At 54.2% G+C, this 21,626-nt stretch overlaps 1 protein-coding gene across 1 annotated transcript in view; it reads right to left on the reverse strand.

Moving 5' to 3' along the window:
- Positions 1–21,054, reverse strand: part of LOC140350834 (ninein-like protein) — a 23,037-nt gene extending 1,983 nt beyond the window's left edge. The window contains exons 1-9 of the mRNA XM_072436351.1: positions 20,777–21,054; positions 20,490–20,586; positions 17,823–17,869; positions 15,044–15,259; positions 10,664–10,800; positions 5,798–5,938; positions 4,835–5,019; positions 1,197–1,210; positions 929–1,039 (exon numbers count right to left, since the gene is read on the reverse strand). Of these exons, the coding sequence (XP_072292452.1) occupies positions 929–1,039; positions 1,197–1,210; positions 4,835–5,019; positions 5,798–5,938; positions 10,664–10,800; positions 15,044–15,259; positions 17,823–17,869; positions 20,490–20,586; positions 20,777–20,974 (1,146 nt within the window). The 5' untranslated portion in view covers positions 20,975–21,054. The remainder of the gene's footprint in view (positions 1–928; positions 1,040–1,196; positions 1,211–4,834; positions 5,020–5,797; positions 5,939–10,663; positions 10,801–15,043; positions 15,260–17,822; positions 17,870–20,489; positions 20,587–20,776) is intronic.
- Positions 21,055–21,626: the final 572 nt, after the last annotated feature.

The raw sequence follows: 21,626 nt of genomic DNA on the forward strand, positions 1-21,626 counted from the left end.
ACATCGTTTGATTGGTCCAGAGCCTCTGAATGAAGACCCGACGGCCAATCAGAGACAAGAACAGCGATGAGGACAGAGGAGGTTCTGAGGACAGAGGAGGTTTGAGGACAGAGGAGGTTCTGAGGACAGAGGAGGTTTGAGGACAGAGGAGGTTCTGAGGACAGAGGAGGTTTGAGGACAGAGGAGGTTTGAGGACAGAGGAGGTTTGAGGACAGAGGAGGTTTGAGGACAGAGGAGGTTTGAGGACAGAGGAGGTTTGAGGACAGGAGTCAGAGTGAAGAGAGAGAGGAAGAAGCTCCTGAAACATTGATGAGAAACACGACACCGGAGACGAGACGAGACCTGCAGGAGCTCAACCGGATCTGAGCCGGACCTGGTCAGGACCTGGTCAGGACTTGGTCAGAACTCTGAGCCTCGATTTATCCACTAAAGGCAAAAGCTCTCACACAAAAACTGTTTTTATCTACAATATACTAATACCCTTAGTGTGTATATATACTGTAAATATATATATACTGTAAATATATATATATACTGTAAATATATATATACTGTAAATATATATATACTGTAAATATATATATACTGTAAATATATATATATACTGTAAAAATATATATATACTGTAAATATATATAAATATATATATACTGTAAAAAATACAACAATTGTAATTTTCCCATCTTTTTTAATAGAAAAGTGACTGACACACAGGGGGAGGGGCATGTGACACACAGGGGGAGGGGCATGTGACACACAGGGGGAGGGGCATGTGACACACAGGGGGAGGGGCATGTGACACACAGGGGGAGGGGCATGTGACACACAGGGGGAGGGGCATGTGACACACAGGGGGAGGGGCATGTGACACACAGGGGGAGGGGCATGTGACACACAGGGGGAGGGGCATGTGAGGTGCAGTGCAGACCTTGTCCAGCAGGAGGCGCTCCAGCTCCTGGTGCAGTTTGTTCACATTGAGCTGAGACTGGCTCAGTCGGAGTCTCAGACCAGAAACCTCCTGGTCCAGGGCAAAGTTCTCCTGAAACCACACAAACAAACACGATCGCGATCCGCGAACCACAAACACGAACACGAAATAAATACGTCTTTGACTATTTAAAATGTCCAAAAACGTGTAAATAATTTAAGACATAAAAGAAAACAACAACAATGTGACGATTCAAAAACATCATTACAACTGAATCTTTTTCTACAATAATAAAACATAAGGTCAAACATTTCATTCATTTAGTTTTATAATTGAACAAAGAAATTAAAAAAAATCCTCTTCTTTTATTTGTTGTTTTAGACAGAAATGTGTGATTTTAAGTCATAGTTTTTGTCATAATTATCATTTATTTAAAGTTAATCAGCAACAGACTCTTATTGAGGAGCTCCACCTGGTGGAGGCAGAAGGAACTGCACCTGTGAGACCTGGAGCTGAAGGTTCAGGAGAGGACAGAGGACAGGATGAGGACATGGTGAAGACAGGGTGAGGACAGGGTGAAGACAGGGTGAGGACAGGGTGAAGACAGGGTGAAGACAGGGTGAGGACAGGGTGAGGACAGGGTGAGGACAGGGTGAGGACAGGGTGAGGACAGGGTGAAGACAGGGTGAGGACAGGGTGAAGACAGGGTGAGGACAGGGTGAGGACAGGGTGAGGACAGGGTGAAGACAGGGTGAAGACAGGGTGAGGACAGGGTGAGGACAGAGGACAGGATGAGGACAGGGTGAGGACAGGGTGAGGACAGAGGACAGGGTGAGGACAGGATGAGGACAGGGTGAGGACAGGGTGAGGACAGGGTGAGGACAGAGGACAGGGTGAGGACAGGATGAGGACAGGGTGAGGACAGGGTGAGGACAGAGGACAGGGTGAGGACAGGGTGAGGACAGGGTGAGGACAGAGGACAGGGTGAGGACAGGTTGAGGACAGGATGAGGACAGGGTGAGGACAGGATGAGGACAGGGTGAGGACAGAGGACAGGGTGAGGACAGGGTGAGGACAGGGTGAGGACAGGGTGAGGACAGGGTGAAGACAGGGTGAGGACAGGGTGAGGACAGAGGACAGGGTGAGGACAGGGTGAGGACAGGGTGAGGACAGGGTGAGGACAGAGGACAGGGTGAGGACAGGGTGAGGACAGGGTGAGGACAGGGTGAGGACAGGGTGAAGACAGGGTGAGGACAGGGTGAGGACAGAGGACAGGGTGAGGACAGGGTGAGGACAGAGGTCAGGGTGAGGACAGGGTGAGGACAGGGTGAGGACAGAGGACAGGGTGAGGACAGGGGACAGGGTGAGGACAGGGTGAGGACAAGGTGAGGACAGAGTGAGCACAGAGTGAGGACAGAGTGAGGACAGAGGACAGGGTGAGGACATGGTGAGGACAGGGCGAGGACAGAGTGAGGACAGGGTGAGGACATAGTGAGGACATGGTGAGGACAGAGTGAGGACATGGTGAGGACAGAGGACAGGATGAGGACAGGGTGAGGCCAGAGGACAGGATGAGGACAGGGTGAGGACAGAGGACAGGGTGAGGACAGGATGAGGACAGGGTGAGGACAAGGTGAGGACAGAGTGAGGACAGGGTGAGGACAGAGTGAGCACAGAGTGAGGACAGAGTGAGGACATGGTGAGGACATGGTGAGGACAGGGTGAGGACAGAGGACAGGGTGAGGACAGAGGACAGGGTGAGGACAGGGTGAGGACAGAGGACAGGGTGAGGACAGGGTGAGGACAGAGGACAGGGTGAGGACAGGTTGAGGACAGGATGAGGACAGGGTGAGGACAGGGTGAGGACAGGGTGAGGACAGGGTGAAGACAGGGTGAAGACAGGGTGAGGACAGGGTGAAGACAGGGTGAGGACAGGGTGAGGACAGGGTGAGGACAGGGTGAAGACAGGGTGAGGACAGGGTGAGGACAGAGGACAGGATGAGGACAGGGTGAGGACAGGGTGAGGACAGAGGACAGGGTGAGGACAGGATGAGGACAGGGTGAGGACAGGGTGAGGACAGGGTGAGGACAGGGTGAGGACAGAGGACAGGGTGAGGACAGGATGAGGACAGGGTGAGGACAGGGTGAGGACAGAGGACAGGGTGAGGACAGGGTGAGGACAGGGTGAGGACAGAGGACAGGGTGAGGACAGGTTGAGGACAGGATGAGGACAGGGTGAGGACAGGATGAGGACAGGGTGAGGACAGAGGACAGGGTGAGGACAGGGTGAGGACAGGGTGAGGACAGGGTGAGGACAGGGTGAAGACAGGGTGAGGACAGGGTGAGGACAGAGGACAGGGTGAGGACAGGGTGAGGACAGGGTGAGGACAGGGTGAGGACAGAGGACAGGGTGAGGACAGGGTGAGGACAGGGTGAGGACAGGGTGAAGACAGGGTGAGGACAGGGTGAGGACAGAGGACAGGGTGAGGACAGGGTGAGGACAGAGGTCAGGGTGAGGACAGGGTGAGGACAGGGTGAGGACAGAGGACAGGGTGAGGACAGGGGACAGGGTGAGGACAGGGTGAGGACAAGGTGAGGACAGAGTGAGGACAGAGGACAGGGTGAGGACAGGGTGAGGACAGAGGACAGGGTGAGGACAGAGGACATGGTGAGGACATGGTGAGGACAGGGCGAGGACAGAGTGAGGACAGGGTGAGGACATGGTGAGGACAGAGTGAGGACATGGTGAGGACAGAGGACAGGATGAGGACAGGGTGAGGCCAGAGGACAGGATGAGGACAGGGTGAGGACAGAGGACAGGGTGAGGACAGGATGAGGACAGGGTGAGGACAAGGTGAGGACAGAGTGAGGACAGGGTGAGGACAAGGTGAGGACAGAGTGAGCACAGAGTGAGGACAGAGTGAGGACAGAGTGAGGACATGGTGAGGACATGGTGAGGACAGGGTGAGGACAGAGGACAGGGTGAGGACAGAGGACAGGGTGAGGACAGGGTGAGGACAGAGGACAGGGTGAGGACAGGGTGAGGACAGAGGACAGGGTGAGGACAAGGTGAGGACAGAGTGAGCACAGAGTGAGGACAGAGTATGGACAGAGTGAGGACATGGTGAGGACATGGTGAGGACAGGGTGAGGACAGAGGACAGGGTGAGGACAGAGGACAGGGTGAGGACAGGGTGAGGACAGAGGACAGGGTGAGGACAGGGTGAGGACAGAGGACAGGGTGAGGACAAGGTGAGGACAGAGTGAGCACAGAGTGAGGACAGAGTGAGGACAGAGGACAGGGTGAGGACAGAGGACAGGGTGAGGACAGGGTGAGGACAGAGGACAGGGTGAGGACAGGGTGAGGACAGAGGACAGGGTGAGGACAGGGTGAGGACAGAGGTCAGGGTGAGGACAGAGGACAGGGTGAGGACAGAGGACAGGGTGAGGACAGAGTGAGGACATGGTGAGGACAGGGTGAGGACAGGATGAGGACAGGGTGAGGACAGAGGACAGGGTGAGGACAGGGTGAGGACAAGGTGAGGACAGAGTGAGGACAGGGTGAGGACAGAGGACAGGGTGAGGACAGGGTGAGGACAGGGTGAGGACAGAGGACAGGGTGAGGACAAGGTGAGGACAGAGTGAGCACAGAGTGAGGACAGGGTGAGGACAGAGTGAGGACAGAGTGAGGACATGGTGAGGACATGGTGAGGACAGGGTGAGGACAGGGTGAGGACAGAGGACAGGGTGAGGACAGAGGACAGGGTGAGGACAAGGTGAGGACAGAGTGAGCACAGAGTGAGGACAGGGTCAAAGAGACGAGAAGGACATTCAGCAGATGATAAAATGGATTGTTGACAATATTAATGTGAGACTTTTAATGACATTATTTCAGCTCCTGTCAAACCCTGCCGCACCTGTCTGAGCGCGCACAGCTCCCCCTGCAGGTCGTCCTCTCGAGACGTCAGCTCCACCACCGTCCTCTGGAGGACGCTCTTCTCCCGCTCTATCTGCTGCAACATAGACTCCGCCTCCTGCTCCATCTGAGAGCGCAGAGCAGAGAGACGTCCCCTGCAGGACAACTCCACCTGTCTGAGAGACAACGTGAACGAGACAGAGACAGAGACAGGAGCAGAGAGACGTCCCCTGCAGGACAACTCCACCTGTCTGAGAGACAACGTGAACGAGACAGAGACAGAGACAGGAGCAGAGAGACGTCCCCTGCAGGACAACTCCACCTGTCTGAGAGACAACGTGAACGAGACAGAGACAGAGACAGGAGCAGAGAGACGTCCCCTGCAGGACAACTCCACCTGTCTGAGAGACAACGTGAACGAGACAGAGACAGAGACAGGAGCAGAGAGACGTCCCCTGCAGGACAACTCCACCTGTCTGAGAGACAACGTGAACGAGACAGAGACAGAGACAGGAGCAGAGAGACGTCCCCTGCAGGACAACTCCACCTGTCTGAGAGACAACGTGAACGAGACAGAGACAGAGACAGGAGCAGAGAGACGTCCCCTGCAGGACAACTCCACCTGTCTGAGAGACAACGTGAACGAGACAGAGACAGGAGCAGAGAGACGTCCCCTGCAGGACAACTCCACCTGTCTGAGAGACAACGTGAACGAGACAGAGACAGGAGCAGAGAGACGTCCCCTGCAGGACAACTCCACCTGTCTGAGAGACAACGTGAACGAGACAGAGACAGAGACAGGAGCAGAGAGACGTCCCCTGCAGGACAACTCCACCTGTCTGAGAGACAACGTGAACGAGACAGAGACAGAGACAGGAGCAGAGAGACGTCCCCTGCAGGACAACTCCACCTGTCTGAGAGACAACGTGAACGAGACAGAGACAGAGACAGTACCTGATCCTGTCCTGAGCGCTCGTCTCTTCTTGATTCTGTCGGTCGTCCACTTCTTGCAGCAGCTTCAGGTTTCGGAGCTCGACCTGATCCAGATCTGACTTGGCTTTGTCCCTCTCACCACAGCTTTGTTCTACCAGTGTCCTGCAACAGAGGGAGAGGATGCAACAGAGGGAGAGGAGGCAACAGAGGGAGAGGATGCAACAGAGGGAGAGGATGCAACAGAGGGAGAGGAGGCAACAGAGGGAGAGGAGGCAACAGAGGGAGAGGAGGCAACAGAGGGAGAGGATGCAACAGAGGGAGAGGATGCAACAGAGGGAGAGGATGCAACAGAGGGAGAGGAGGCAACAGAGGGAGAGGAGGCAACAGAGGGAGAGGATGCAACAGAGGGAGAGGAGGCAACAGAGGGAGAGGATGCAACAGAGGGAGAGGAGGCAACAGAGGGAGAGGATGCAACAGAGGGAGAGGATGCAACAGAGGGAGAGGAGGCAACAGAGGGAGAGGAGGCAACAGAGGGAGAGGAGGCAACAGAGGGAGAGGATGCAACAGAGGGAGAGGATGCAACAGAGGGAGAGGAGGCAACAGAGGGAGAGGATGCAACAGAGGGAGAGGATGCAACAGAGGGAGAGGAGGCAACAGAGGGAGAGGAGGCAACAGAGGGAGAGGATGCAACAGAGGGAGAGGAGGCAACAGAGGGAGAGGATGCAACAGAGGGAGAGGAGGCAACAGAGGGAGAGGATGCAACAGAGGGAGAGGAGGCAACAGAGGGAGAGGATGCAACAGAGGGAGAGGAGGCAACAGAGGGAGAGGATGCAACAGAGGGAGAGAATGCAACAGAGGGAGATGATGCAACAGAGGGAGAGGATGCAACAGAGGGAGAGGAGGCAACAGAGGGAGAGGATGCAACAGAGGGAGAGGATGCAACAGAGGGAGAGGAGGCAACAGAGGGAGAGGATGCAACAGAGGGAGAGGATGCAACAGAGGGAGAGGAGGCAACAGAGGGAGAGGAGGCAACAGAGGGAGAGGAGGCAACAGAGGGAGAGGAGGCAACAGAGGGAGAGGATGCAACAGAGGGAGAGGATGCAACAGAGGGAGAGGATGCAACAGAGGGAGAGGAGGCAACAGAGGGAGAGGAGGCAACAGAGGGAGAGGATGCAACAGAGGGAGAGGAGGCAACAGAGGGAGAGGATGCAACAGAGGGAGAGGAGGCAACAGAGGGAGAGGATGCAACAGAGGGAGAGGATGCAACAGAGGGAGAGGAGGCAACAGAGGGAGAGGAGGCAACAGAGGGAGAGGATGCAACAGAGGGAGAGGATGCAACAGAGGGAGAGGAGGCAACAGAGGGAGAGGATGCAACAGAGGGAGAGGATGCAACAGAGGGAGAGGAGGCAACAGAGGGAGAGGATGCAACAGAGGGAGAGGATGCAACAGAGGGAGAGGAGGTAACAGAGGGAGAGGAGGCAACAGAGGGAGAGGAGGCAACAGAGGGAGAGGAGGCAACAGAGGGAGAGGATGCAACAGAGGGAGAGGAGGCAACAGAGGGAGAGGATGCAACAGAGGGAGAGGAGGCAACAGAGGGAGAGGATGCAACAGAGGGAGAGGAGGCAACAGAGGGAGAGGATGCAACAGAGGGAGAGGAGGCAACAGAGGGAGAGGATGCAACAGAGGGAGAGGATGCAACAGAGGGAGAGGAGGCAACAGAGGGAGAGGAGGCAACAGAGGGAGAGGATGCAACAGAGGGAGAGGAGGCAACAGAGGGAGAGGAGGCAACAGAGGGAGAGGATGCAACAGAGGGAGAGGAGGCAACAGAGGGAGAGGATGCAACAGAGGGAGAGGATGCAACAGAGGGAGAGGATGCAACAGAGGGAGAGGAGGCAACAGAGGGAGAGGAGGCAACAGAGGGAGAGGAGGCAACAGAGGGAGAGGATGCAACAGAGGGAGAGGATGCAACAGAGGGAGAGGAGGCAACAGAGGGAGAGGATGCAACAGAGGGAGAGGAGGCAACAGAGGGAGAGGAGGCAACAGAGGGAGAGGATGCAACAGAGGGAGAGGAGGCAACAGAGGGAGAGGAGGCAACAGAGGGAGAGGATGCAACAGAGGGAGAGGAGGCAACAGAGGGAGAGGATGCAACAGAGGGAGAGGAGGCAACAGAGGGAGAGGATGCAACAGAGGGAGAGGAGGCAACAGAGGGAGAGGATGCAACAGAGGGAGAGGATGCAACAGAGGGAGATGATGCAACAGAGGGAGAGGATGCAACAGAGGGAGAGGAGGCAACAGAGGGAGAGGATGCAACAGAGGGAGAGGATGCAACAGAGGGAGAGGAGGCAACAGAGGGAGAGGATGCAACAGAGGGAGAGGATACAACAGAGGGAGAGGATGCAACAGAGGGAGAGGAGGCAACAGAGGGAGAGGAGGCAACAGAGGGAGAGGAGGCAACAGAGGGAGAGGAGGCAACAGAGGGAGAGGATGCAACAGAGGGAGAGGATGCAACAGAGGGAGAGGATGCAACAGAGGGAGAGGAGGCAACAGAGGGAGAGGAGGCAACAGAGGGAGAGGATGCAACAGAGGGAGAGGAGGCAACAGAGGGAGAGGATGCAACAGAGGGAGAGGAGGCAACAGAGGGAGAGGATGCAACAGAGGGAGAGGATGCAACAGAGGGAGAGGAGGCAACAGAGGGAGAGGAGGCAACAGAGGGAGAGGATGCAACAGAGGGAGAGGATGCAACAGAGGGAGAGGAGGCAACAGAGGGAGAGGATGCAACAGAGGGAGAGGATGCAACAGAGGGAGAGGAGGCAACAGAGGGAGAGGATGCAACAGAGGGAGAGGATGCAACAGAGGGAGAGGAGGTAACAGAGGGAGAGGAGGCAACAGAGGGAGAGGAGGCAACAGAGGGAGAGGAGGCAACAGAGGGAGAGGAGGCAACAGAGGGAGAGGAGGCAACAGAGGGAGAGGAGGCAACAGAGGGAGAGGATGCAACAGAGGGAGAGGAGGCAACAGAGGGAGAGGAGGCAACAGAGGGAGAGGATGCAACAGAGGGAGAGGAGGCAACAGAGGGAGAGGAGGCAACAGAGGGAGAGGATGCAACAGAGGGAGAGGATGCAACAGAGGGAGAGGAGGCAACAGAGGGAGAGGAGGCAACAGAGGGAGAGGATGCAACAGAGGGAGAGGAGGCAACAGAGGGAGAGGAGGCAACAGAGGGAGAGGAGGCAACAGAGGGAGAGGATGCAACAGAGGGAGAGGAGGCAACAGAGGGAGAGGATGCAACAGAGGGAGAGGATGCAACAGAGGGAGAGGAGGCAACAGAGGGAGAGGATGCAACAGAGGGAGAGGAGGCAACAGAGGGAGAGGAGGCAACAGAGGGAGAGGAGGCAACAGAGGGAGAGGAGGCAACAGAGGGAGAGGATGCAACAGAGGGAGAGGAGGCAACAGAGGGAGAGGATGCAACAGAGGGAGAGGATGCAACAGAGGGAGAGGATGCAACAGAGGGAGAGGAGGCAACAGAGGGAGAGGATGCAACAGAGGGAGAGGAGGCAACAGAGGGAGAGGATGCAACAGAGGGAGAGGAGGCAACAGAGGGAGAGGATGCAACAGAGGGAGAGGAGGCAACAGAGGGAGAGGATGCAACAGAGGGAGAGGAGGCAACAGAGGGAGAGGATGCAACAGAGGGAGAGGATGCAACAGAGGGAGAGGATGCAACAGGAGGCAACAGAGGGAGAGGAGGCAACAGAGGGAGAGGATGCAACAGAGGGAGAGGAGGCAACAGAGGGAGAGGATGCAACAGAGGGAGAGGATGCAACAGAGGGAGAGGAGGCAACAGAGGGAGAGGATGCAACAGAGGGAGAGGAGGCAACAGAGGGAGAGGATGCAACAGAGGGAGAGGATGCAACAGAGGGAGAGGATGCAACAGAGGGAGAGGAGGCAACAGAGGGAGAGGATGCAACAGAGGGAGAGGATGCAACAGAGGGAGAGGAGGCAACAGAGGGAGAGGATGCAACAGAGAAAGAGGAGGCAACAGAGGGAGAGGATGCAACAGAGGGAGAGGATGCAACAGAGGGAGAGGAGGCAACAGAGGGAGAGGATGCAACAGAGGGAGAGGAGGCAACAGAGGGAGAGGATGCAACAGAGGGAGAGGAGGCAACAGAGGGAGAGGATGCAACAGAGGGAGAGGATGCAACAGAGGGAGAGGATGCAACAGAGGGAGAGGATGCAACAGAGGGAGAGGAGGCAACAGAGGGAGAGGATGCAACAGAGGGAGAGGATGCAACAGAGGGAGAGGAGGCAACAGGAGGATGCAACAGAGGGAGAGGATGCAACAGAGGGAGAGGAGGCAACAGAGGGAGAGGATGCAACAGAGGGAGAGGAGGCAACAGAGGGAGAGGAGGCAACAGAGGGAGAGGATGCAACAGAGAAATGACCAAAAGAGATATACATTTGAGAAAGAGAATGCATAAATCTGGGGTCACAGAGGTCACAGAGGGTCACAGAGGTCACAGAGGGTGACACAGGTCACAGAGGTCACAGAGGGTCACAGATGGTGACACAGGTCACAGAGGTCACAGAGGGTCACAGAGGGTGACACAGGTCACAGAGGTCACAGAGGGTCACAGAGGGTCACAGATGGTGACACAGGTCACAGAGGTCACAGAGGGTCACAGAGGGTGACACAGGTCACAGAGGGTCACAGAGGGTGACACAGGTCACAGAGGTCACAGAGGGTCACAGAGGGTGACACAGGTCACAGAGGGTCACAGAGGGTGACACAGGTCACAGAGGTCACAGAGGGTCACAGAGGTCACAGAGGGTCACAGAGGGTGACACAGGTCACAGAGGTCACAGAGGGTCACAGAGGTCACAGAGGGTCACACTCACTGCAGGTGCTGGAGTTCTGTCCTGTAGCAGATGAGCGCCGCCTGGTGGACACTGTGTCCACTGACCAGGAGCTCATTGTCCAGAGCAAGAGTGAGATCAGAGAGAGAGAGCGGCTCGTCCAGAGAGAAGTCCAACATCTGCAACGAGAAGAGACACTGAGGAGAACGCCCAACACTGAGGAGAACGCCCAACACTGAGGAGAACGTCCAACACTGAGGAGAACGCCCAACACTGAGGAGAACGCCCACTACTGAGGAGAACGCCCAACACTGAGGAGAACGCCCAACACTGAGGAGAACGCCCAACACTGAGGAGAACGTCCAACACTGAGGAGAACGCCCAACACCGAGGAGAACGCCCAACACTGAGGAGAACGCCCAACACTGAGGAGAACGTCCAACACTGAGGAGAACGCCCAACACTGAGGAGAACGCCCAACACTGAGGAGAACGTCCAACACTGAGGAGAACGCCTAACACTGAGGAGAACGTCCAACACTGAGGAGAACGCCTAACACTGAGGAGAACGCCCACTACTGAGGAGAACGCCCAACACTGAGGAGAACGCCCAACACTGAGGAGAACGCCCACTACTGAGGAGAACGCCCAACACTGAGGAGAACGCCCAACACTGAGAACGTCCAACCCTGAGGAGAACGCCCAACACTGAGGAGAACGTCCAACACTGAGGAGAACGTCCAACACTGAGGAGAACGCCCAACACTGAGGAGAACGTCCAACACTGAGGAGAACGTCCAACACTGAGGAGAACGTCCAACACTGAGGAGAACGTCCAACACTGAGGAGAACGTCCAACACTGAGGAGAACGTCCAACACTGAGGAGAACGCCCAACACTGAGGAGAACGCCCAACACTGAGGAGAACGTCCAACACTGAGGAGAACGCCCAACACTGAGGAGAACGTCCAACACTGAGGAGAACGTCCAACACTGAGGAGAACGTCCAACACTGAGGAGACCGTCCAACACTGAGGAGAACGTCCAACACTGAGGAGAACGCCCAACACTGAGGAGAACGCCCAACACTGAGGAGAACGCCCAACACTGAGGAGAACGTCCAACACTGAGGAGAACGTCCAACTCTGAGGAGAACGCCCAACACTGAGGAGAACGCCCAACACTGAGGAGAACGTCCAACACTGAGGAGAACGTCCAACACTGAGGAGAACGCCCAACACTGAGGAGAACCTGAGGAGAACGCCCAACACTGAGGAGAACGCCCAACACTGAGGAGAACGTCCAACACTGAGGAGAACGTCCAACACTGAGGAGAACGTCCAACACTGAGGAGAACGCCCAACACTGAGGAGAACGTCCAACACTGAGGAGAACCTGAGGAGAACGCCCAACACTGAGGAGAACGCCCAACACTGAGGAGAACGTCCAACACTGAGGAGAACGTCCAACACTGAGGAGAACGCCCAACACTGAGGAGAACGCCCACTACTGAGGAGAACGCCCAACACTGAGGAGAACGCCCAACACTGAGGAGAACGTCCAACCCTGAGGAGAACGCCCAACACTGAGGAGAACGTCCAACACTGAGGAGAACGTCCAACACTGAGGAGAACGCCCAACACTGAGGAGAACGTCCAACACTGAGGAGAACGTCCAACACTGAGGAGAACGTCCAACACTGAGGAGAACGCCCAACACTGAGGAGAACGCCCAACACTGAGGAGAACGCCCAACACTGAGGAGAACGTCCAACACTGAGGAGAACGTCCAACACTGAGGAGAACGTCCAACACTGAGGAGAACGTCCAACACTGAGGAGAACGCCCAACACTGAGGAGAACGTCCAACACTGAGGAGAACGCCCAACACTGAGGAGAACGTCCAACACTGAGGAGAACGCCCAACACTGAGGAGAACGCCCAACACTGAGGAGAACGTCCAACACTGAGGAGAACGCCCAACACTGAGGAGAACGCCCAACACTGAGGAGAACGCCCAACACTGAGGAGAACGCCCACTACTGAGGAGAACGCCCAACACTGAGGAGAACGCCCAACACTGAGGAGAACGTCCAACACTGAGGAGAACGTCCAACACTGAGGAGAACGCCCAACACTGAGGAGAACGTCCAACACTGAGGAGAACGCCCAACACTGAGAACGCACAACACTGAGGAGAACGTCCAACACTGAGGAGAACGCCCAACACTGAGGAGAACGTCCAACCCTGAGGAGAACGTCCAACCCTGAGGAGAACGTCCAACACTGAGGAGAACGCCCAACTCTGAGGAGAACGCCCAACACTGAGGAGAACGTCCAACACTGAGGAGAACGCCCAACACTGAGGAGAACGTCCAACACTGAGGAGAACGCCCAACACTGAGGAGAACGCCCAACACTGAGGAGAACGCCCAACACTGAGGAGAACGCCCAACACTGAGGAGAACGTCCAACACTGAGGAGAACGTCCAACACTGAGAACGTCCAACAATGAGGAGAACGTCCAACACTGAGGAGAACGCCCAACACTGAGGAGAACGTCCAACACTGAGGAGAACGCCCAACACTGAGGAGAACGCCCAACACTGAGGAGAACGCCCACTACTGAGGAGAACGTCCACCACTGAGGAGAACGCCCAACACTGAGGAGAACGTCCAACCCTGAGGAGAACGTCCAACCCTGAGGAGAACGCCCAACTCTGAGGAGAACGCCCAACACTGAGGAGAACGCCCAACACTGAGGAGAACGTCCAACACTGAGGAGAACGTCCAACACTGAGGAGAACGTCCAACACTGAGGAGAACGTCCAACACTGAGGAGAACGCCCAACACTGAGGAGAACGTCCAACACTGAGGAGAACGCCCAACACTGAGAACGCACAACACTGAGGAGAACTTCCAACACTGAGGAGAACGCCCAACACTGAGGAGAACGTCCAACCCTGAGGAGAACGTCCAACCCTGAGAAGAACGCCCAACACTGAGGAGAACGCCCAACACTGAGGAGAACGCCCAACACTGAGGAGAACGCCCAACACTGAGGAGAACGCCCAACACTGAGGAGAACGTCCAACACTGAGGAGAACGTCCAACACTGAGGAGAACGCCCAACACTGAGGAGAACGCCCAACACTGAGGAGAACGTCCAACACTGAGGAGAACGCCCAACACTGAGGAGAACGTCCAACACTGAGGAGAACGCCCAACACTGAGGAGAACGTCCAACACTGAGGAGAACGCCCAACATTGAGGAGAACGTCCAACACTGAGGAGAACGCCCAACACTGAGGAGAACGCCCAAAACTGAGGAGAACGTCCAACACTGAGGAGAACGCCCAACACTGAGGAGAACGCCCAAAACTGAGGAGAACGCCCAACACTGAGGAGAACGCCCAACACTGAGGAGAACGCCCAACACTGAGGAGAACGTCCAACACTGAGGAGAACGTCCAACACTGAGGAGAACGTCCAACACTGAGGAGAACGCCCAACACTGAGGAGAACGTCCAACACTGAGGAGAACGTCCAACACTGAGGAGAACGTCTAACACTGAGGAGAACGCCCAACACTGAGGAGAACGTCCAACACTGAGGAGAACGTCCAACACTGAGGAGAACGCCCAACACTGAGGAGAACGCCCAACACTGAGGAGAACACCCAAAACTGAGGAGAACGTCCAACACTGAGGAGAACGCCCAACACTGAGGAGAACGCCCAACACTGAGGAGAACGTCCAACACTGAGGAGAACGTCCAACACTGAGGAGAACGCCCAACACTGAGGAGAACGCCCAACACTGAGGAGAACGTCCAAAACTGAGGAGAACGTCCAACACTGAGGAGAACGCCCAACACTGAGGAGAACGCCCAAAACTGAGGAGAACGTCCAACACTGAGGAGAACGCCCAAAACTGAGGAGAACGTCCAACACTGAGGAGAACGCCCAACACTGAGGAGAACGCCCAACACTGAGGAGAACGTCCAACACTGAGGAGAACGTCCAACACTGAGGAGAACGTCCAACACTGAGGAGAACGCCCAACACTGAGGAGAACGCCCAACACTGAGGAGAACGCCCAAAACTGAGGAGAACGTCCAACACTGAGGAGAACGCCCAACACTGAGGAGAACGCCCAACACTGAGGAGAACGCCCAACACTGAGGAGAACGCCCAACACTGAGGAGAACGTCCAACACTGAGGAGAACGTCCAACACTGAGGAGAACGCCCAACACTGAGGAGAACGCCCAACACTGAGGAGAACGTCCAACACTGAGGAGAACGTCTAACACTGAGGAGAACGTCCAACACTGAGGAGAACGTCTAACACTGAGGAGAACGCCCAACACTGAGGAGAACGTCCAAAATCTGCCACACACTGTCCACTGCAGTCTGGTCTCACCTGGAGGACGCTCGGGCTGTCTTGGAGGCCCTCGTCTCTCCACAGGGACAGGACATGGTCTGGACGGGCCGTTCCGTCCCCGTCGTCGAGGACACTGAGCAGTCGGAGTCCCACCGTGAGCGAAGACGAAGACATGAAGTGGAACGAGCGCTCTCTGTGCAACGCCGAGGACACAGGAGACGCTGAGGTGCAGAGGAACGAGACATCTGAGGACACCTGCAGAAGACACAAGTACTGTATAAAGTACTGACTGTGTAAAAGTACTGACTGTGTACTAGTACTACCTGTGAGGGCCCCGGGGCCCTCGGAGCAGGATTATGTCGACATGTGACGAGACCAAAGCCTGAGATCAGAGACATTTCAACAGAGACTCACACCTGCGCGGCCCCGCCCACAAATCAGCATGAGGCCCCGCCCACAAATCAGCATGAGGCCCCGCCCACAAATCAGCATGAGGCCCCGCCCACAAATCAGCATGAGGCCCCGCCCACAAATCAGCATGAGGCCCCGCCCACAAATCAGCATGAGGCCCCGCCCACAAATCAGCATGAGGCCCCGCCCACACACAACCTGGCAAAAAAAACAGGTCTAAACCAGGACTAAACCAGGACTTAACCAGGACTAAACCAGGTCTAAACCAGGTCTAAACCAGGTCTAAACCAGGTCCAAACCAGGACTAAACCAGGTCTAAACCAGGTCTAAACCAGGTCTAAACCAGGTCCAAACCAGGACTAAACCAGGTCTAAACCAGGTCCAAACCAGGACTAAACCAGGACTAAACCAGGACTAAACCAGGTCTAAACCAGGTCTAAACCAGGTCTAAACCAGGTCCAAACCAGGACTAAACCAGGTCTAAACCAGGTCCAAACCAGGACTAAACCAGGTCTAAACCAGGTCTAAACCAGGTCTAAACCAGGTCTAAACCAGGTCTAAACCAGGACTAAACCAGGACTAAACCAGGTCTAAACCAGGTCTAAACCAGGTCTAAACCAGGTCTAAACCAGGTCCAAACCAGGTCCAAACCAGGACTAAACCAGGTCTAAACCAGGTCTAAACCGGGACTAAACAAGGACTAAACCAGGACTAAACCAGGACTAAACCATGTCCAAACCAGGTCTAAACCAGGACTAAACCAGGACTAAACCATGTCCAAACCAGGACTAAACCAGGACTAAAACCAGGTCTAAACCAGGTCTAAACCAGGTCTAAACCAGGACTAAACCAGGACTAAACCAGGTCTAAACCAGGTCTAAACCAGGACTAAACCAGGACTAAACCAGGTCTAAACCAGGTCTAAACCAGGTCTAAACCAGGTCCAAACCAGGACTAAACCATGTCCAAACCAGGTCTAAACCAGGACTAAACCAGGACTAAACCATGTCCAAACCAGGACTAAACCAGGACTAAACCAGGTCTAAACCAGGACTAAACCAGGACTTAACCAGGACTAAACCAGGTCTAAACCAGGTCTAAACCAGGTCTAAACCAGGACTAAACCAGGACTAAACCAGGTCTAAACCAGGACTAAACCAGGACTTAACCAGGACTAAACCAGGTCTAAACCAGGTCTAAACCAGGTCTAAACCAGGTCCAAACCAGGACTAAACCAGGTCTAAACCAGGTCCAAACCAGGACTAAACCAGGACTAAACCAGGACTAAACCAGGTCTAAACCAGGTCTAAACCAGGTCTAAACCAGGTCCAAACCAGGACTAAACCAGGTCTAAACCAGGTCCAAACCAGGACTAAACCAGGTCTAAACCAGGTCTAAACCAGGTCTAAACCAGGTCTAAACCAGGTCTAAACCAGGACTAAACCAGGACTAAACCAGGTCTAAACCAGGTCTAAACCAGGTCTAAACCAGGTCTAAACCAGGTCCAAACCAGGTCCAAACCAGGACTAAACCAGGACTAAACCGGGACTAAACAAGGACTAAACCAGGACTAAACCAGGACTAAACCATGTCCAAACCAGGTCTAAACCAGGACTAAACCAGGACTAAACCATGTCCAAACCAGGACTAAACCAGGACTAAAACCAGGTCTAAACCAGGTCTAAACCAGGTCTAAACCAGGACTAAACCAGGACTAAACCAGGTCTAAACCAGGTCTAAACCAGGTCTAAACCAGGTCTAAACCAGGTCTAAACCAGGACTAAACCAGGACTAAACCAGGTCTAAACCAGGTCTAAACCAGGTCTAAACCAGGACTAAACCAGGTCTAAACCAGGTCGAAACCAGGACTAAACCAGGACTAAACCAGGTCTAAACCAGGTCTAAACCAGGTCTAAACCAGGTCTAAACCAGGTCCAAACCAGGAGTAAACCAGGACTAAACCAGGTCTAAACCAGGTCCAAACCAGGACTAAACCAGGTCCAAACCAGGACTAAACCAGGTCTAAACCATGTCCAAACCAGGTCTAAACCGGGACTAAACCAGGACTAAACCAGGACTAAACCATGTCCAAACCAGGTCTAAACCATGTCCAAACCAGGACTAAACCAGGACTAAAACCAGGTCTAAACCAGGACTAAACCAGGACTAAACCAGGTCTAAACCGGGACTAAAGCAGCCTCACCGGTGCAGGTCTCAGTGGGGTGGAGACACACACAGGTCCAGAGCAGAAGACCTTGTGGACGTCTCTGAGATGAACTCTGCCCTGAAAGTCCTGGTCCAGGTTCTTGCACCTCCAGCACGGCTCCTGAGGACAAACACGTTCTCTTCTCACTGGTTTAAACTCAGAATCCTCAGGTGAACTCTCAGGGTCAGAGGTCAGACTCACCTTTGACCCGAGTGCTCCCTCCAGCGCCTCCTCCTGCTGCTGCTGCTCTGAAAACCAACAACACGTGTTTGTGTTGAGGACCACACGGTTCTTCTCCTCAGAGTCACTCACCTGGAGGTTCCTCTGAGCGCGGAGCAGGCTCCTCCCCCTCTGACCTCTGACCCAGAAACATCACAGTTACTCCTGACCTTACTAGACTCACAAGACCTCACTAGACCTCACAGGACCTCACAAGACCTCACAGGACCTCACAAGACCTCACAGGACCTCACTAGACCTCACAGGACCTCACAAGACCTCACAGGACCTCACTAGACCTCACAGGACCTCACAGGACCTCACAGGACCTCACAAGACCTCACAGGACCTCACTAGACCTCACAGGACCTCACTAGACCTCACAGGACCTCACAGGACCTCACTAGACCTCACAGGACCTCACAGGACCTCACTAGACCTCACAGGACCTCACTAGACCTCACAGGACCTCACTAGACCTCACTAGACCTCACTAGACCTCACAGGACCTCACAGGACCTCACTAGACCTCACAGGACCTCACTAGACCTCACAGGACCTCACTAGACCTCACAGGACCTCACAGGACCTCACTAGACCTCACAGGACCTCACAGGACCTCACTAGACCTCACAGGACCTCACAGGACCTCACAAGACCTCACAGGACCTCACAAGACCTCACAGGACCTCACTAGACCTCACAGGACCTCACAAGACCTCACAGGACCTCACTAGACCTCACAGGACCTCACTAGACCTCACAGGACCTCACAGGACCTCACAAGACCTCACAGGACCTCACAAGACCTCACTAGACCTCACTAGACCTCACAGGACCTCACAAGACCTCACTAGACCTCACTAGACCTCACAGGACCTCACAGGACCTCACAAGACCTCACAGGACCTCACAGGACCTCACAGGACCTCACTAGACCTCACTAGACCTCACAGGACCTCACAAGACCTCACAGGACCTCACAGGACCTCACAGGACCTCACTAGACCTCACTAGACCTCACTAGACCTCACAGGACCTCACTAGACCTCACAGGACCTCACAGGACCTCACTAGACCTCACAGGACCTCACAAGACCTCACAGGACCTCACAAGACCTCACAGGACCTCACAAGACCTCACTAGACCTCACAGGACCTCAGAAAAGTGTGAGTCCAGACTGAGCTCAGATTCCTCTGAAGTTTGGAGCCTCAGAGGAATTCAATAAATCTGCTCATGTGACTCTGGACCTCACATGTCCTGAAACCAGGTCTAAACCAGGTCTAAACCAGGTCTAAACCAGGTCTGAACCAGGTCTAAACCAGGTCTAAACCAGGTCTAAACCAGGTCTGAACCAGGTCTGAACCAGGTCTAAACCAGGTCTAAACCAGGTCTAAACCAGGTCTGAACCAGGTCTAAACCAGGTCTAAACCAGGTCTGAACCAGGTCTAAGCCAGGTCTAAACCAGGTCTGAACCAGGTCTAAACCAGGTCTAAACCAGGTCTAAACCAGGTCTGAACCAGGTCTAAACCAGGTCTAAACCAGGTCTGAACCAGGTCTAAACCAGGTCTAAACCAGGTCTAAACCAGGTCTAAACCAGGTCTAAACCAGGTCTAAACCAGGTCTAAACCAGGTCTGAACCAGGTCTAAACCAGGTCTAAACCAGGTCTGAACCAGGTCTAAACCAGGTCTAAACCAGGTCTGAACCAGGTCTAAACCAGGTCTAAACCAGGTCTAAGCCAGGTCTAAACCAGGTCTAAACTAGGTCCAGAATGTGCAGAACTTTGGATTCACATTCCTCTTAAACCACTTCCTGAGTTTCCGCCCTGACACACTTGGGGAGGGCATCTGACACACAGAGAACATAAACATATTTAAGGTTTAACTTTGGTCAAGGGTCGGAGGGTGAGGTCAAGGGTCGGAGGGTGACATAAGTACAGACACAGACTGCTCTGGCACCGACCTCCACACTCTCCAGAGACATGGCCCTCTGCAGTTTGGCCCCACGGAATCCTTCTGTAGACCGGCCCTGGTCCTGGTCCTGGTCCTGGTCCTGGTCCTGGTCCTGGTCCTGGTCCTGGTCCTGGTCCTGGTCCTGGTCCTGGTCCTGGCCCTGGTCCTGGTCCTGGTCCTGGTCCTGGTCCTGGTCCTGGTCCTGGTCCTGGTCCTGGTCCTGGTCCTGGTCCTGGTCGGAGTCCGGTTCTAAGTCCAGCCTCTCTGGTCGAGAGCGTCGTCCGTAACGTTTGGAACCTTTAACAAACTTTGGATTCACCTCAGAGACCGGGACCACTGCAAAGAGACCAGAAATGAACCAGAAATGAACCAGAAATGAACCAGAAATGAACCAGGTCTAAACCAGGACTAAACCAGGACTAAACCAGGACTAAACTAGGACTAAACCAGGACTAAACCAGGACTAAACCAGGACTAAACCAGGACTAAACTAGGACTAAACCAGGACTGAACCAGGACTAAACCAGGTCTAAACCAGGTCTAAACCAGGACTAAACCAGGACTAAACCAGGACTAAACTAGGACTAAACCAGGACTAAACCAGGTCTAAACCAGGACTAAACCAGGACTGAACCAGGACTAAACCAGGACTAAACCAGGACTAAACCAGGACTAAACCAGGATCAGGACAGTACCTGGTTCTAAGTAGCTGCTGTCGTCCTCTGAGGTGCTGAAGTCCAAAGATCTCGACAAAACGGCCACAAAACCGTCTTTAAACTGCTCAAAGTTGACCTGAACACACAAACACATGTAGGAGGATGTGTTTGTCTAAAACTCACAAAAACCTTTTAGAACAGAAACAATATTAAATGAAAATGTCTAAAAATAATAAAATATTTGTGATTTTCATCAGTAAAACACATAAATATTCTCTTTAGGTTGAATCCTTCTCTCTCGTGTGTGTGAGGTGTGTGCGTCTCACCTGTCGGTCCCCCCGGGGCCCCAGCAGACGCTCCTGCAGGTGCGGCAGGTGCTCCTGCAGGTGCAGGCGCTGAGTCAGCGTCGTCAGCTCGTCTCGGCCCAAAAACCCAGAACTTGTGGAGTCACAGCCATCAAACTCTGCCCTGAGCCGAGCGACGTGTGCCTCCTCCATCTGCCAATCAGGGCCATTCAGGGCCATTCAGGGCCAATCAGGGCCAATCAGGGCCAATCAGGGCCAATCAGTGCCATTCAGGGCCAATCAGGGCCAATCAGGGCCAATCAGGGTCTGAGGGAAGGGGCGGGACCTGGATTGTAGGTGGTCCTCGCCCACCTCAGTCCTAGACCTGGTTTAGACCTGGTTTAGTCCTGGTTTAGTCCTGGTTTAGACCTGGTTTAGTCCTGGTTTAGTTCTGGTTTAGACCTGGTTTAGTCCTGGTTTAGACCTGGTTTAGACCTGCTTTAGTCCTGGTTTAGTCATGGTTTAGACCTGGTTTAGACCTGGTTTAGACCTGGTTTAGACCTGGTTTAGTCCTGGTTTAGTCCTGGTTTAGACCTGGTTTAGTCCTGGTTTAGACCTGGTTTAGACCTGGTTTAGACCTGGTTTAGACCTGGTTTAGTCCTAGGTTTAGTCCTGGTTTAGACCTGGTTTAGACCTGGTTTAGTCCTGGTTTAGACCTGGTTTAGTCCTGGTTTAGTCCTGGTTTAGACCTGGTTTAGTCCTGGTTTAGACCTGGTTTAGACCTGGTTTAGACCTGGTTTAGACCTGGTTTAGACCTGGTTTAGTCCTGGTTTAGTCCTGGTTTAGACCTGGTTTAGTCCTGGTTTAGACCTGGTTTAGACCTGGTTTAGTC

Source organism: Eucyclogobius newberryi, unplaced genomic scaffold (genome assembly GCF_026437365.1).
Source record: "Eucyclogobius newberryi isolate DKJ021-1_F unplaced genomic scaffold, fEucNew1.0.hap1 SCAF_8, whole genome shotgun sequence".
Lineage (NCBI taxonomy): Eukaryota > Metazoa > Chordata > Actinopteri > Gobiiformes > Gobiidae > Eucyclogobius > Eucyclogobius newberryi.